This window comes from Mugil cephalus, chromosome 5, assembly GCF_022458985.1.
Source record: "Mugil cephalus isolate CIBA_MC_2020 chromosome 5, CIBA_Mcephalus_1.1, whole genome shotgun sequence".
Taxonomy (NCBI): Eukaryota; Metazoa; Chordata; class Actinopteri; order Mugiliformes; family Mugilidae; genus Mugil; species Mugil cephalus.
This window is the reverse complement of record NC_061774.1, coordinates 9,570,470-9,585,938: the sequence shown is the minus strand read 5'-3', so window position 1 is coordinate 9,585,938 and position 15,469 is coordinate 9,570,470. Positions and strand designations below refer to the sequence as shown.

At 43.1% G+C, this 15,469-nt stretch overlaps 3 protein-coding genes across 7 annotated transcripts; 1 reads left to right on the top strand and 2 right to left on the bottom strand.

Moving 5' to 3' along the window:
- Positions 1–935: 935 nt before the first annotated feature.
- dnajc4 (DnaJ (Hsp40) homolog, subfamily C, member 4) lies at positions 936–5,497 on the bottom strand. Of its 4 annotated transcripts, none has more exons than XM_047584464.1 (8): positions 5,447–5,497; positions 4,869–4,919; positions 4,261–4,370; positions 4,066–4,156; positions 3,531–3,709; positions 2,733–2,900; positions 2,007–2,093; positions 936–1,900 (listed from the first exon to the last, which is right to left on the bottom strand). In XM_047584464.1, exons 3-8 carry the CDS (start codon positions 4,350–4,352, stop codon positions 1,804–1,806), a joined length of 714 nt encoding a protein of 237 aa, XP_047440420.1. In that variant the 5' UTR covers positions 4,353–4,370; positions 4,869–4,919; positions 5,447–5,497; the 3' UTR covers positions 936–1,803. The 4 variants fall into 4 exon arrangements, with proteins under 4 accessions (XP_047440420.1, XP_047440421.1, XP_047440419.1 ...); XM_047584465.1 differs by having other exon boundaries at positions 4,261–4,474; positions 5,447–5,461; XM_047584463.1 differs by lacking the exon at positions 5,447–5,497 and adding an exon at positions 5,061–5,415.
- On the top strand, positions 4,540–10,627 carry nudt22 (nudix (nucleoside diphosphate linked moiety X)-type motif 22). 2 transcript variants are annotated; one of them, XM_047584459.1, is made up of 7 exons: positions 4,540–4,957; positions 7,136–7,265; positions 7,372–7,942; positions 8,014–8,139; positions 8,988–9,085; positions 9,410–9,503; positions 9,595–10,627. In XM_047584459.1, exons 1-7 carry the CDS (start codon positions 4,846–4,848, stop codon positions 9,754–9,756), a joined length of 1,293 nt encoding a protein of 430 aa, XP_047440415.1. In that variant the 5' UTR covers positions 4,540–4,845; the 3' UTR covers positions 9,757–10,627. The 2 variants fall into 2 exon arrangements, with proteins under 2 accessions (XP_047440415.1, XP_047440416.1); XM_047584460.1 differs by lacking the exon at positions 4,540–4,957 and adding an exon at positions 6,110–6,223.
- On the bottom strand, positions 9,775–15,263 carry si:ch211-107m4.1 (heterogeneous nuclear ribonucleoprotein U-like protein 2). Its single transcript, XM_047584456.1, has 11 exons — positions 14,571–15,263; positions 13,799–13,875; positions 13,351–13,593; positions 13,094–13,206; positions 12,742–13,008; positions 12,319–12,441; positions 12,118–12,219; positions 11,709–11,877; positions 10,744–10,971; positions 10,625–10,662; positions 9,775–10,077 (listed from the first exon to the last, which is right to left on the bottom strand). Exons 1-11 carry the CDS (start codon positions 15,089–15,091, stop codon positions 10,000–10,002), a joined length of 1,959 nt encoding a protein of 652 aa, XP_047440412.1. The 5' UTR covers positions 15,092–15,263; the 3' UTR covers positions 9,775–9,999.
- Between the last annotated feature and the right edge of the window lie 206 nt (positions 15,264–15,469).

Sequence of the window (15,469 nt, the reverse complement as noted above, 5' to 3'; positions counted from 1 at the left end):
TTTTGGGACATTTTCAAGTCAAATACAGCAGGATTGTGTAAAAGTCTAAGGGTCAGTCTGTCACTGAACATGTAAATGATTTATTTTCATTTTCCATATCACTTTCTAATGTTTTCAAAGCGATACATCAGAGAACATGTGTGTGTCAGGGCGCTATTTCGGAGCAGTAATTTGACACAGTTTTTCCCCGAACAGATCATTATATTTAAGATAAAAGTCAATTAAAACTGTATTCATAGCTGGTTTTCCTGTGTAACAGTTAACTCTCCCATGAGCCTCATCTTCCATCAGTGTGTGTGTGTGTGGAGGGACACCGACACCAGAATATCAGTCATTATGCTGTGTTTGGGTTATGACAGGGCACTCACACGCCACATGAGGGTGAGGGTGTCTGTAAGCTATGCGGGGACACAGTTTGTTATCTCCTGCTGATGTCTCGGGGCAGGGGCCACTGGTGACAAGCCGACAGAGAGGGAAAGGGGTAATGTCACATTCACACGTTAGTTCTGCCACTCCCCCCTTCCACACACACACTCACTTAAGCAATATTATTTTAAACCGAGTCTCTATTATCGCAGGAAAACGGATGTTGTGTATTCTGGAGGATCTTAAGAAACATTCCGTAACCAAAACACACAGCAAACACGCGAAAGTGCTACAAACGTAGAAACAGGTTTAAAAGCTCAAATTCTGACACTTACGTAATGGAAAGTAAAGGTCTGAATGCTAAAGCAAAGAAGATAAATAATTATCCAATTACAACAATACTGGCTCCTCTGCGCCGTTGCTCATTAAAAAACAACCCGTCGCCTCCGCCAATAAGAAGCAGAAGGATTTCGGTTTTGGGAAGGCATCTCTGAAACGCTTACTAAGTCAGATAGGTCTTAAAATCAAAACCAAAACATGTGTGAATGAGAGACAAAGCAAACAGGAAGTAATGATTGATAAGACAGATGATCTTTTAATCGTTCCCCTCCAAGGAAAAGATAAGGCGGCCAGAAAACACATGAACGCAATGTCTAATAGATCTAAAAACCGAGAGGCAGAATGATAAACGTTGGCTGTGGGGGTTGAAATAACAACTGGCAGTATACTCTTCTGTGCTGGAGCCTTCAGTTAAATTTATACATTTGTAAAAAGGTTGTCACATCAGTTTGACCATAAATACATTACTCAGTAACATCCTTTTCAAGTCTTTACATTGAGAATTTATAGCTTCTGTCTTTTAAACAGATGTTTCATAACTGGGTAAGACATGCACAGTATTTCAATAGAGGGGGTTGAAAATGAAATTCTGAATACAGATCAGGGCCAGAGGCACGTCTCAACCGCTTCACCCTCAAAACAGCGTGAGGCTCACCTAGCCTGTGAGGATACGACAGGAGTGCATCCCAAGACACCAATATAGAAAATGAGGCTGAGGATAAAAATTGCTGCTGAGTGTTCATTAGTGGCAGATACAGTGGTCCTCGTGGTGGATCCTGTGGACAACATAGTAGAGAAGGTGGACATCCTATTCCTTGTCTGGCAGTCACAACACTTCAAATGAAGCAACAGCTTTAAGTGGTTCAACACACAAGTCCATTGATGTATAGCTCAATGTGTTCGAGAAACATCTCTTTGAAACCCTCCCGCATCACACCCATGTTCTGCAGATTTCAGCAAAAAAAAAAACACTGAAGGAAAATAAGGTGCAGAAACATGTTTTAAAACCGTCAGAGAATAATTTTACTGAAACTAATCCAGCCGTCCACCTGCTGGCAGTTCAAACACCGTAATCACAGAGCACAGCTGGAGACTCTCCTACTTGTCCGCTCCATCAGTGCGGATTTTGTATTTCTCCACATACTCGGCATGTTTCTGACGGAGGATTTCCGTCTGCTTCTTAAAACCATTGACCCTGAGGAACAGAGAATAAAACGCCGTCAGACTCAAATAAAATAAATTTGCTGTTGCCAAACAAGAAAGAACAGAATAAACTGAAGTGAAGGAGCCCGTGCACTCACCTGGCCCGCTCTTTGGAGTCATTGTAAATTTCCATGATTGCTCTATCTTTCTCATCCATGAAGTTGTTGTGAACTTCTTCCAGTTTCCTGAAAGAGTTGGAGGACGAAGTTGGGTCAAGACGCCGTTTAGAGTCTTTGCTCAACGTTAAAAACTCCACGCTCGGCCGGCCCTCTGCGTGCTCAGGACTATTTATGAGTTTGTACAGCTGTTATAGTGGCTCCTCACATCACAAAGAAGTGAATCTGAGCAAACACAAGTGGCACTGAGTCAGCGTGTGAACACAGCTACAAGGCCACAAGTCGTGAGGCTTTGCCAAAACACCCGACACAGAGACGTGTCCACGAATACCTCATTCATCTGGATGCGAATGAGCAGGAAGGAAAAAACTTGTGACTGCACCAAGAGAATTCAGAAAACATGGATGGTAGCAGATTGAAACGTTTACCACGTTCATACTTCTTTGTGAATTTTTCATCTTTCTAAAAGCCTGTTCGCGTGGGATCAGTTTTACCCCGGGGCATCATGTGATTTAGAAATTACCCCCTTACATCTGTGTTTTGTTTGGCGTGTTTGCAAAGGATAAACTCTGTGTTTATCTCAAAATTTACTGTCTTTCCTTTCTGCTTCACCCCACTACAAGTCAGGGGTGAAACATCTTACATTTTCTCTACACTTTTTGACAGCTTAAGTTACTAGAGATGAACAGAGTTTTTTTTTTTTTTTACCTGAAGAAGACGCCGTGGGCTCCAATGCTGAGCATCATAGTGATGACACAGTAGGCCACCAGGCGGAAGTTCTTCCTCCGACTTTTCTGTCGCTCGTCTGCCGTTGCTTCCTGAGTGTGTGACTGACGAAACTGCTCCCAGTAGCGATTGCTGTCCTGAGCCTCCGCACTGATGGAAAAATTATCAAAGGTGCATCACAGTCGGAGAACTGGTCAGTCGGAAAGTACAAAGTGAATGAAGGTTAATTGGAGCCTGGGGGTGTGATAGATGTTCAGAGGTAAATCCTGATAAAATTGTGATGGATGAGAAAGTAATCTGTGATTGTGAGAAGTTATAACAACAACTATGTAAGAAATGGTTAATAAATTCACTCTGCATTCGTCATGGTTTACTAGGACACTGGAACTAAACCACCATCTTCCGCTACTACACGAAACAAACTCGTGCGCACAGCGCCGAGTGAAACCTCAAACATCTGAAAGATTCAAAATAAGATTCAAAAACAGGGCAATAAATTGCCGGAGCTGTTTTCCTTCTTTGGGAAGGGACAGAGATGAATTCTTGATTCATTACAGCAACACTTGAGGTTTAACTTGTTTAGGCTTCCCGAGCTTGATAGCATGACTGCTACAGCACACAAACACTGTACTCCAAGGCCAGTGATTTTAACTCGTCCTTTTGCTGTATGAGAACAGCAGAGAGTTGTCGTTTCACCCACACTCACCGTGTTAAAGAGGAAGGTCAGGTTATGTGAAACGAACAATTAGACACAAATTAACAGATGGCGTGAACCGTCACCTGGCTCCGTAGACGGTACTGGAGGTAGATCTGAAGGCGTGACCTCCGCTGTACGGGTGTCGGATCTTTAAGTCGTACTCCTTCCTGCTCAGCTCTTTGCTCAGCACTCGGTAGGCCTCGTTCAGCTCCACGAACTGGGTGTGCAGCCCTGGGTTTGACGGGTCGCTGTCTGGGTGAAGCTACATGACGAGGGGAGCACAGTCAGTAATGAAGTCTGGAGACCGAAGCAGCCTGAGAAGCAAGAGATATTCTGGTGCAAGCATATGGACATGTGGACATATTTTTTATGTATTAAACAAATGCTTGCATATGTATGGGTTGCACTTATTACCATTCTGTAAAGGGTGAGTGGTCCCACCTCTCATTTATGCCAGAACCACAAGGTAAATACACATAGCCATCCTTATTTACACTGAGGACCACAACATGAAAACAAACAGTCAGGAAGTCCAACCGTTAGCAAGAACAAACTAGGTTGTGAAAGGCTGCCCTCGTGTGGCCAGACGACATCTACTGTAACAAAACAGAATAATACCTTTTTAGATTTGTTAAAAAACGCATTTTTTATTTCATCCAGCGACGCATCCGATTTTACGCCCAGGAGGTCGTAGTAGTTCACAGCTTTCCTGTGGTGAGAGAGAAAGGAATTCAAAACAAGGCAGGCACAGAACGTACAGAACATATGAATAAGTTGTTTTCAACAACTCTGAACTCAACACACGAAGTCTACCTGTGTGCGTAGCTCTGGGAGAGCAGCCGCAGTCCATTCTTGCAGCACCAAAGACAACTCTGACATAGACGCAGCTGAGCCTCCAACTGCATGATGGGAAAATGAAAAGGCTGCACAAGCAAGTGGGACCAGTGCAGACGGGACAGATGTCAACATCAGCGATGTCACAAAGAAGGACAGGCAGAGCAGGCGGATATCTAAAACTGAAATATTCCTGACACAAGTGAAGCAACAATTTAAATATATAAAAGTGTATGTTGCACACAGAGTACACACCTGTTACAGATCTGTTAGCAGGGAAAGGACAAGATTTTTTTCAGTCATTTGATAAAGACTGTCCTTAAGTCATGTTATAGTTGGGTAAAATCCAGGACTATTGTACTTAATGAAATCTTCTTTAAATTCATTCTGAAACATGGAATCAGCTGGAAGTTAACCAGAGCCTCTGATGACTGCTCTGTAACTGTCTATGAAAAAAATGACGTTGACTATTTGACCGTGATCTTATCGTGATCTTATCATAAGTATCGTGTGAGCAACTGGTTTCAGCATATCACCTGTAAATAATACAGAGCTGTTGAACTAATGTACAAATGCACAGTATTTACCTTTCACTGTGTTTCCACTGAAAAGGCTGGTGTCAGCAAAGGTCCCCTCATCTGTGGACATGTGATTGAGGACCACAACAAAAGACGAGGTGAGTGAAATGTGTCTGAGGGACTAACCAAACACAAATATCAGCTGGTCCTATGACTTTTCTAATCATCTCTGCTGAATCTTTAACCCAAGCTGTAACTCACTTTGACTCCAACTGGCTTTGTTTCTGGGGCTGTTTGAACCGTGGTGATTCATTTAGTTTACTTTGTCATGTGTTGAATTTACGTTAATTACGTTCATAATGCACATGTACCGTGTGCGAAATAAATGAAATAGTCACATCTGTCCAATACAAACATGCAGAAATCGTGTGCTTCCATTGGGACACTTTGTTATGCTGCCTGAGCACAGAAGCTAATGCTAACATGGGTTAGCTTTAAGAGTCAAACAAAGTCCCCGGCTAACGTTTTCTTTCTAAAACGTTGACACTTGTTGGTGTCGTTTGGTCAGATAAACACCAAATATGAGAACGTACTTTGAAACTTAAACACGTTTAAAACCTGAGCTTAAATAAAGGAAGGTGACATACCACAAGAACTCTGTGTCGTAACTAAGCAGCTGTACAGTGCGTCAAGCTAGCTAGCGCTAAACCGGAAATAGAGAGATTTTACCTCCAAAATAAAATTCCGTCACTGGAAAATGAGAGAAGTGCATGAATATTCACTTAAATCTTAACGGTTGTTTAAAAGCCTGATGTTGACGATCCTTGGGCTGTGTCTTTGGTAGCTTTGGTGGTTTCTTCTTGTGTGTGCTCTTGGTCTTGATCTGTTTGTGGACCCTGAGTTGTCTGTGCTGCTGCATTGTGCACACTGGGTAGGGCTGCTGGACTCTCAAATACAAGTGGAGCTTTCTGAAAAGTGTCAGGGACCCAATATTAATGGCTTAAAGTCGAAGGGACCAGCTTCATGGGTAGTAGTGTGGGCCGCCATCTTGGCTCATTGCCACCGCCCACGTCAAGTGACCAGAAGTTGTCAGTGATACTGGGTAGCTTGATAACACACAACCACAACTCTGTTTATACAGGATATGCTCATGAGACTGTATCAAAACTCACCAATATTTTCTTACACAGACAAATGGTTAGTTTAAATAATTTGCACAATTTTGCATTTGAACAATTTATATTTTCTCCAGCTGTCAATGAAATATTTCCGTTAATAAGTAGATTAATACTGCATTGTATTGCCTGCAGTTCACACTCTTGACCACTTGGGGGTGGTAGTGAGCTCATTTCGCCACTGGTACAAAAAGGAGGAAGAAACTACTCCGTGTTAGTTGTTTTCATTCGTGCTTCCACGTCTGAAAGGTAAGATAGACACAACGTGTACAAGTTTAGACTTAATGAATTATTGTCCAGGCCATGTTAGCTTAAAAGTGTTAAGCAAAATACAGCAAAACGGGGTAATCGCGTTGTTTTATTAGGGCTTTGCAGCATGTGAGACTAGTTCTCAGTTCTGGTTCATTGAAAGTTGACAGTTATTTTAACATAGTTGTAACATGTAACATCCTAAAACATCTTGACAGCTGTCTCTCATTTGACGTTTCTTTACCGTTTGATTCGTGCACTTTTCATGGGGAGTGATTCAAGCCTTCAAGCGTTTTAATATCTTACCCTTTTCCGTGTTTATAAGATCTTTAAAAGGTAAATCCACATTAAACCACGCAGGATTTGAATGAGCTACTCTACGTGTTCAACATTACGAGAACAAGAAGTTGTTCTGGTCACACCCCCGTCGGTTGTGACATTAAAGATGTTTCCCGTGTATTATGATTGAAGGCGAGATATTCTTATTATTTACAGCCGAGCAGTGAAACGTCTACCGTGACTTCTCAAATTATGATGTGGCCGGCAGGATGTTTCTACAGACATTTGGCTGATGCGGTTACGAGTACATCTCTGAATTCAACTGATGCACCACAAGTGGATTTATGGTCTTGTTCAGCATACAAGACCCTCGGTCAAACAAGAAAAAAAAAACTTCCTCTAGAACCATTTTAAGCAGAGGATGACTCCCTTTGCTTGAATAAGCAGACATGTAGAATAATAGAGGAATATCACAGTATTGACAACAAAGATGACATAATTATAGGTATATTTTAAATGTTCATTAATACTTTATCTCCGTCACCCGGAAAATGAGAGAGAATTGCATCAATATTCGATTAAATCTTAACTAAAATTCTAATATTGGCCATTCTTGGTCTGCGTCTCTGGCAGGTTACTGTGTTTGCTGTTGGCGGGTCTTTTTGTGGAGAGGGACAATGGACCCTGAGGTGTCTGTGCTGCTGCACTGTGCACACTGGGGAGGGCTGCTGGAGTCTCAAGTACAAGTGGAGCTTTCTGAAAGGTATTCATGTGTTCAAACACACACATTTTCATTCAATACATGTACATGATAAAGTGTAATTTAAAAGGTAAACTTAAAAGTGTCGTTTTCCGCCCTCTTCCCTCAGATTTAACAGGCAGACGGATCCAGCTCTGGAGTGTCACATAGAGGAACTGTGGACGCAGCGCGTGTCCAAGGAGCCATGGCTTTTCAATGGGTCCAAATTCAGGCTCCACTCTTTTTGCTTGGCCTCTACAAAACAACCACCCTCCGCTAATTCACCACGTGTCCCTTTTTTGGACTGTGCGGGGGACCAGGACACACGAAGACAAAAGGATTTGTGTGACGCCAACGGGTGCACAAATCAGACAGAAAAAAATGGTTTTGGTAAAATGTCACGTGCTTCCTCCAATGGAGACACTGCATCTGAGCAGCCTTCTGGGCCTCTCCTCACTCTGAGACTGGGCCTTACCTGCTACAAGGACTACCTGGGAACAAACTGGTCGTGTCGAGTGGCTGAGCTCCGTCAGCGTGGCGAGGTGGAGCTCGGTGATCCTCTGGCACTGCTGGCGCAGCCTCTGGGTGTGGGTGGAGTTCTGTGTACACAAGACGGTCAAGTGGTGTTGATCAGGAGGAGCCAGAGAGTGGCGGAGGCAGGGGGGCTTATTGACTGTCCCGGGGGCCACCCGGAGCCCAAGGTGACGCAGAGTGAATACAGTTAAGTGTCAGTCATGTTGACGTCTTGCTCATGTTGTTACTCTGTCCTAAGGTGGTGTGCGAGCGCCTGGGCCAGGCAGTGTGTGAGGGGCAGATCAGTGTGACCATGATGCAGCAGAGGACGGAGGCTGTCGTCTGCGAACTGTTCTCCTCGGTCTGTGCAGAGATCAGAGACGAGGTGGGCTTTTCTAGTTAAACCTCTAAAGTCATTTCAGACTCAAGACTTGTTTCTTTACGAGGCTCTAAACACCAAAACACATAGTGATTGAGTAGAAACACATATTTAAGCAAAAGTAATGCAATTCTCTAATCAGATCCGATCAGAACATTAAATAATCAGACATAACATTATGACCCAGTCATCAGAGAATGGACATCACTCTTCTGAGGGTGTCCTGTGGTGTCTGACAACACAATGATGTTAGTGGGGCCTTTGTGTCCTATGAGTTGAAGGGAGTGGCCTCTGTGACAATAATAATAATAATGCATTGTTTTATATTGCGCTTTATCATTAGATGGTCAAAACGTTTACAATCAAATCTATTATTCATTCGCTGACACAGTCACACCCTGGTGGTGGTAAACTCCCTCAGTAGTCACAGCTGGGGCAGACTGACAGAAACATGGCTGCTGTAGTCTGCGCCTAAGGCTTCTCCAAACGCCACCAGCACCCCTCACTCACAATCATACACCAGTGGAGTTCAGGTTGGGAGCGAGGTGGCTTAAGCGTCTTGCCCAAGGATTCACCAGACAGGTTAGGGCAGGATCCTCCCCCCCTCCTAGTGCATCCTACAGATATTTCATTAGACCTGGTCTGGTCTAGGCGGGTGATACATGTCTAAGTAACATTCACACGAATGCCTGATACAAACGTTTTCCATTTGGTTGTTTGTGTAGCATCTTTAATGAATGTAATGAACTACTGGGAAGAATGAACCCTTCACTCACGTGATCCTGATCCCAAAGAACACAGAAAACTGTTCACTTTTTATTCTTTTTTTTTCACTTGATAAATTCTGTCTCCAGGTGAATATTCCTCTGACCTCCCTTGGAGCACCCGTCCTGATGGGCGTCGCTCTGAATCACACCAGCGCTGAAAGACCAAGTGCTGAGTTCTACGTCAGGTACTCAATTATTTCTGTAGTAATAATAATAATAGTTAATGAAGTTATTTTGACCTGGATTAAAAAAAACAGACATTTTTTTTTGACATTCAGTCTAGTGAGGTTATATATATATATATATATATATATATATATATATATATATATATATATAAATTGTCTTGAATGCTATTCAACTAGGTTTAGTTAATCTGGTTAAATAAGTACATTGAAACGAGCTCTCTTAGAACAGCCAGCAGATGTGTGGTCAGAAATAGTGAGTGAAATCTGGAGTAAATTTGCCTTGAATGTCTTCATAAAGACGTTGTATCTGTGCGTCCTCAGCTGCTCCCTGACGTCTGATGAAGTAAGAAAGTTGTACTGGAAAGGAGGAGCAGAGGCCCATGAGTCCACAGACATCGTCTTCCTCAGCAGAACGGTCAGTAGTCTGTAGCTGCACAGACTCACGGGAGCAGTTGATTTGGAAGCAAATTAAAACACGGTGACTTGTGAAATGTCGAATATTGTAGGAGGCGCTGCAGCTGGACAGAAGCAGCCCTCTGTGGTCGGAGCTGTGTCCTTCAGCTAAAGGAGCCTTGCTGCTTTATCAGATCGTGAAACCTGACGGAGAACCAGAGCAGAGCGGACGAGGCGACGCTGGGCCGAGCGGAACACAAAATGGATCCAGATGATCAGATGTTCACAGAGGAAAGAGTTTGAGTATTTATTTACTTTAAACACTCATTTAATGAAAGTGTGCAAACAGCTGTTTATTTCCCATCATTTGTAAATTACATATAAAGGTTAAGACTGTAAAAAGTGACCAAAACCTGATTATCTCTCATTAGTCCAAACTGGGAGAGCAGCAGATGTAGCACGTGGTTCAAGATAAATGTCACTAGTAGCATCGTGTTAATCACAGATTGTGCGTTTCTTCACCAGTAGCTCTCATATCCACTGGAACCAAAGTCTCTGTTGTAGTAGGAGCTCTGGTCCTGATAAGGTGCGTTCCACTGAAATGTGAATAAAAAATGACATGAAATTAAATCAAAAGTTAAATACAACTTTATCTGATTAAAAATGTGGTAAATCTGACCCGACTGCTCAGAGCTACTTGTGTTCACCTCAAACCAGACCGGAATAAATAAAAAAAAGAATTGTAATTTTTCACACTTCAGTAACGGTCAATAACATGGTCAGTCAAATGAGACGTTACACTTGTTGTAGAGCTGTGACTCTACAACAATAGCTGAACATTCATTTATCTTAAAGCAAGGTTAAGAAACCTTCAATGTGTGTGATATCTGTTATGTTTGTTCATAGTTTATGGTTGACTTAATCTGTCTGTTTTGATTTTATATCCTCTTCTAAAAGCACTGAGTTTAGTGCTGGTGCTGGACAACACCTTTTCTATAAAGACAATATTTGTGCAACATGACACATCTTAAAAAGTGCCTTACATGGGAGTGTACTGTATTATTATTTTTCTAGGGACCTTGGAAACTATATTGTACTTTCTCTGTTGTTTCAAGTTAATAAAAACAGATTAATGGCACTCACGTATCTCGGCTGTTGCTTCCATGACTGCGTGTTCCGCCCTGAAAAGACAAAAACAACTTCAACTTACAACATCAAACTTCACAAATCAAATATTATCCACCACTATTTCTCATGCTGACCCTTAGAGCCAGTCCACTGGAGCTTGTGTGGAGGCAGAGAGCTGTAAGGGTGGGGTCTTTTCTTGTAAAGCCTGGGTTTCTTCTTCTCCTGTTTGGGGACGGGGGGCAGCAGTCTGCGGGCCTCGTCTTTGTACTCCTGGAGGAGCTTTTGAGCCTCTTCCTGCTGCAGGTCGACATATAGTAGCTCCTCCAGCAGGTCAGCCTGTTGCTCTGGGAGACTGCAGCTCACTGGAAAGAAGTCATGTTACAGAAGAAAGGAGATAAAATGGCCATAAATGATTATTTAAATGATTTTAGCGCATAGAAATAACTGGATGAATCAGTCTAATAAGACAACGTAGCAGCAGTGACAATGATAACTATGAGTTTACAGACATGTCCTGACAGCCCACAATCAGACACAAAAATGTTATCACCATCAGAAGGAAATATTCATCATTTTCCTTGAGGAAATGAGAAGTTTTAATTGACTTTTCAAGATGTGCAGATACTCTGGAAATCAAAAGTCTGATTGTCTGGTTGTTTACACAGGGTGACTTGCTGTTTCATCCACACAACTGCTGCTCACTGGATACTTCCTCTCTTTCGGACCATTCTCTGTAAACCCTAGAGATGGTTGTGCGTGAAAATCCCAGTAGATCAACAGTTTCTGAAATACTCAGACCAGCCCATCCAATAACCATACCCCATTCAAAGTCATTTAAATCCTCTTTCTCCCCTTTCTTCTGATGCTCTGTTTGACCTCCACCAAGTTGTCTTGATCTCCTTTACATGCCTAAATGCACTGAACTGCAGCCATGTGATTGGCTGATTAGCTATTTGTGTTAACAAGCAATTAAACAGGTGTACCTAATAAAGTGGCAAGTCAGTGTATAGTAGGTATGGGGTCCCTACTTAATCTCTCCATCAGTTTGGGAGTCCTTGTCCTGCGAAATGTTGCAGCCCCTTGCTACAAAGCAGCTTACCCTGGAGTTTGAGCAGGGACGTATCAGGTATTTTCTCGCCATCAGTCATCTGGTTCTTTGCCAGTCGCCGTTTCCACTCGTCCGCTGAGGGAAAGACCACCACCACCCGTCGCCTGAAGCCCGTGAACAGCTGCAACTTGTAACGACGTGCCGAGAAGAGGATGTTGCACTAGAAACAAAGAGAGATGTGATAAGATAACTGGACCTAATTAATTGACTGCACATACTTGGTGGTTTATATTTTGTCACACATACAAAATTCTGAAGTAAATGATTATGAAAATAACACTGTGATGATGTATATAAATAATAAATTTATATAAATATATTATACAGGTGAGTTTTAAATGTTTGTGCCTCTTAACGCAGTCCTGAGCGCTATTATTTAAATATTTAGTTGTGAAGTTACCTGGTCGAGGATGTAGTTGGCAGGAGTCTCAGCAGCCACCTTGATCAAGTCAGTCAGACACTGAGAGGCCTGGCGCAGCCTGCTGTCCCTCTGCCCACCGCTCTACAAACAGACACGTCAGTCAAGTTAGATAACAAGACGCTCGTCATCGTTGAACGTAAATCTAAGAAACTTGAGCGTGAAGGCGAAGGTTTCACTGACAATCATACATGCGAGCAGCTCCTCTGTTCCCAGCAGCCTGTACCGCTTCTCTGGATGCTGCTTCATGTGAGTCCTGGCCCAGAGACTCTTCCCAGAACCGGGAAGACCCACCATCATGACCACCTTGTGTGATGGAGAGAAAGGTGGATCATTACAATCAAACCATGTGTCTTTTTTTTTTATCAGCCTCATCACATTTAATCTGGACTGAATTATCTCAACAACTAAAAACTGGACTATTTCTAACTTTTCTTTCAACTGGGAGCATCTTCAGGCAGTAATTTCTTTTGTCCAATATTTTGATTTATGACCAAAATGAAAGGAAATAGCTTCAGCTGTAATTTATAAAAGGCACATGTTGTATGCGGTAAACACTGTAGTTTATTTTCAGAATAAAATGAATCCACCCAGCCGCTGCCTCACCTCACACTGTGCTCTAGAGGTAGGGGCTGGCGTGGAGCGAACCCTCTGCCGAGCAGGGAGGGCTGGTAGCGCCGTGAAGCCTGGAGGGCCGGGGTACCAGGGAGGAGCTGTGGGATCCAGGAGGAGTCTGACTGAACAGTTTTTACAGAGGACGTGGGGGAACAGGGCCCGGCCCAGCAGCGCCGAGGAGTCCAGGGAAAAGGCCACACCCATGAAACGACTGTTCTTGTGGAAAGAGAGCTCAACAGCACCGTCTGTGAAAAAAGACTGCGGGTGTGCAGGTGGAAGCATGACAGTGAGTGCACATTAGAGAAAACACCGAAACAATACAAAGGAAAAACATTTAACTCACAGCGTAACAGCCGATGATGTCTCCCTCAGAGAAAGGTTCTCCAAACTGCTCTTGTTTTCCTCCAGACACTTTTCTACTGTTTCCATCATAAGCAAAAGACAGTTCACTCTCACCTGGTAAAAAAATCAGATGGAAGTAAAAGCATAATATGAATACGATTAAAAGTCTTTTAACAGCAACACAAACACTGCTAGTGACTGTGCATCTGTTCATGTAACTCATCCTGAGAAGAAGGATTGAATAAAGTGGATCCTTACCCAGCAGCAGAGAGGTGTCAGCCACCGACCACCCGACTCTCAGACCGTAGGGCTCCCTTACTTCTTGGCCTTCCAACTGTGGAGCCAACAATTTCCTCTCCAGCCTCACCTCAAAGCCCACCCTGCCCTGCTGCACCCCGTGGGTGAGCCTGCCGCCTGACCACAGAAGGGGGAACTGAGCCCAGAACCGGGGCTGCCCGGAGGATCCGTCAGGACTCACCTCAAAGTGGAGGTGACAGTCGTCTGTGAAAGGAATAAGAAACGTTAGCTACAGCTCTCTAGCTACGGCGTCAAACTGACACAGACGTACAAACCGTGCATCAGTGTGCACAGTACGCACAACGTCGAAGTAGTCACAGCGGACTCAGAGTGTGCCAGCGCCACAGGGAGGGTCCAGCTGTCTCTTGTGTTTTTTTGTGTTTAGAAAATATGTGAGAAAAATACTCACATGGATCTAATCTGACTTTATCTTCCTCTTGCGCCTCTGCCTCTGCCTTCTCCAGTGGTGGCTGTGGTGACTTGGCTCTGTTTGAGAAAACAGATGTTTGCTTATTCACAAAACTAAGTTTATTGTTTTTAAATTAAACCATTTAAAAATGTTGCTTTTCCATTTTCAACCCGTTTAGAGATTCAGAAGTCTTTTTTAAATCAGTAAAACATAGGATTTAGCAGTGGGAAGTCAATCTAATACACCTCTGATTTTGGTTCAAACAATTACTTATCAAATGTGATTCATTTTACTGTGTTCACAGACACAGACTTTGTTAGACCAGTCAGTCGGTGTCAAAGTGACAACAGGGTCAAACACCCTCACTTTATTAAGTACATACTGTTTCTGGAAGATGCTTTTATGCTTCTCCAGTGATTATTACTTTACTTTCTTGGTACTAAAGACTGAACTGAAATGACTGAACTATCCGAAACCACTATGTTGTACTAATGTTTCCTATTAAGTCTCTAAGTACTATTTCATCAAGATATATGAGGAATAGTAATCAGATCTCAGGGCAAGGGAAAGTACTTTGTGCTAACTGTGAATAAATGTTAATATAATGTTATAAAATGCTACACACAGTAACTGTCAATACTGAGATTTTCATATCTCTGACTTTCTCAAATCTGACTATTCGTGATAACCACTACTACTTTCCTAGTTATTTACACAGTTGTGTTGTGGACATCATTTAAAAGAGCCCTGTGAGGCTACAACTCCAGCTCACCTCTTGTACCGTATCTCCTCCTTGAACTCATAGAAAGCTCGTCCTCTGTCCGTGTCCTCTGATGATAGAGTCCTCTTCTCCTCTCCACGATCCTCTGCATGTCTCTGATGGACCTCCAGCTCTCCTCCCTCGCCTTGACAGTCCACCACTCGCTCCGATACACACTCATATCCTGACTGTAGTGCTGGTGTGCCCGGGCCAGTCTCTGTCTGTGTGGCGGTGTCCGCGTACTCTCTGCTCCGGTCTACTTCACTCCGCGTAGTGACACACGCTTCAGTATTAGGCGGCGATGGGGACAGAGAGTGGACCTCAGCTGTCTCGGCTGGTGTTAAAGGCATCGGTGAGCTGTCATTTTGTACTTGTACCTCTTCTTCAGATACTGTCCCACTCTGTGCTGCCTCTGAAGCAGACCACAGCCTGGTGGCGAGCTCAGCCTTCAGTCCTTTACTGTCCAAACCAAGTTCTTTAAGTCGCGACCGCAACTCTGCCACTTTTAACTTTTTAATGTCTGTTAGCTTCATTCTTACCGCTTTATGATAAATTCCACTGTCTTCTTAGTGTAAACGTGACTTTGAGTTAGAAAAAAAGATCAACAAAAAGTAAAATGAACTAAACAAAATGAAATGAAATGAAACTCGGTGGCTTGACCAAAACAAAGGTTTAATATGGAGCCCCGGATTGTGATTGGCTGATTACTTCTTCTTCGTTGTAATTTATGGCACATTTGACACGAGTGCGTCTCATTACTGCCACGCCAGATGACAAGTGGTACTACACTTAGTGTTCCCAAACGGAGATGAACATTTTCACAGGACTCATGTGATTATGCAGTATTTCCACAATATCTGCTGTTTATTTCATATATTTATGTTGTTGTTTGTATTTCGGTCATGTTTAAA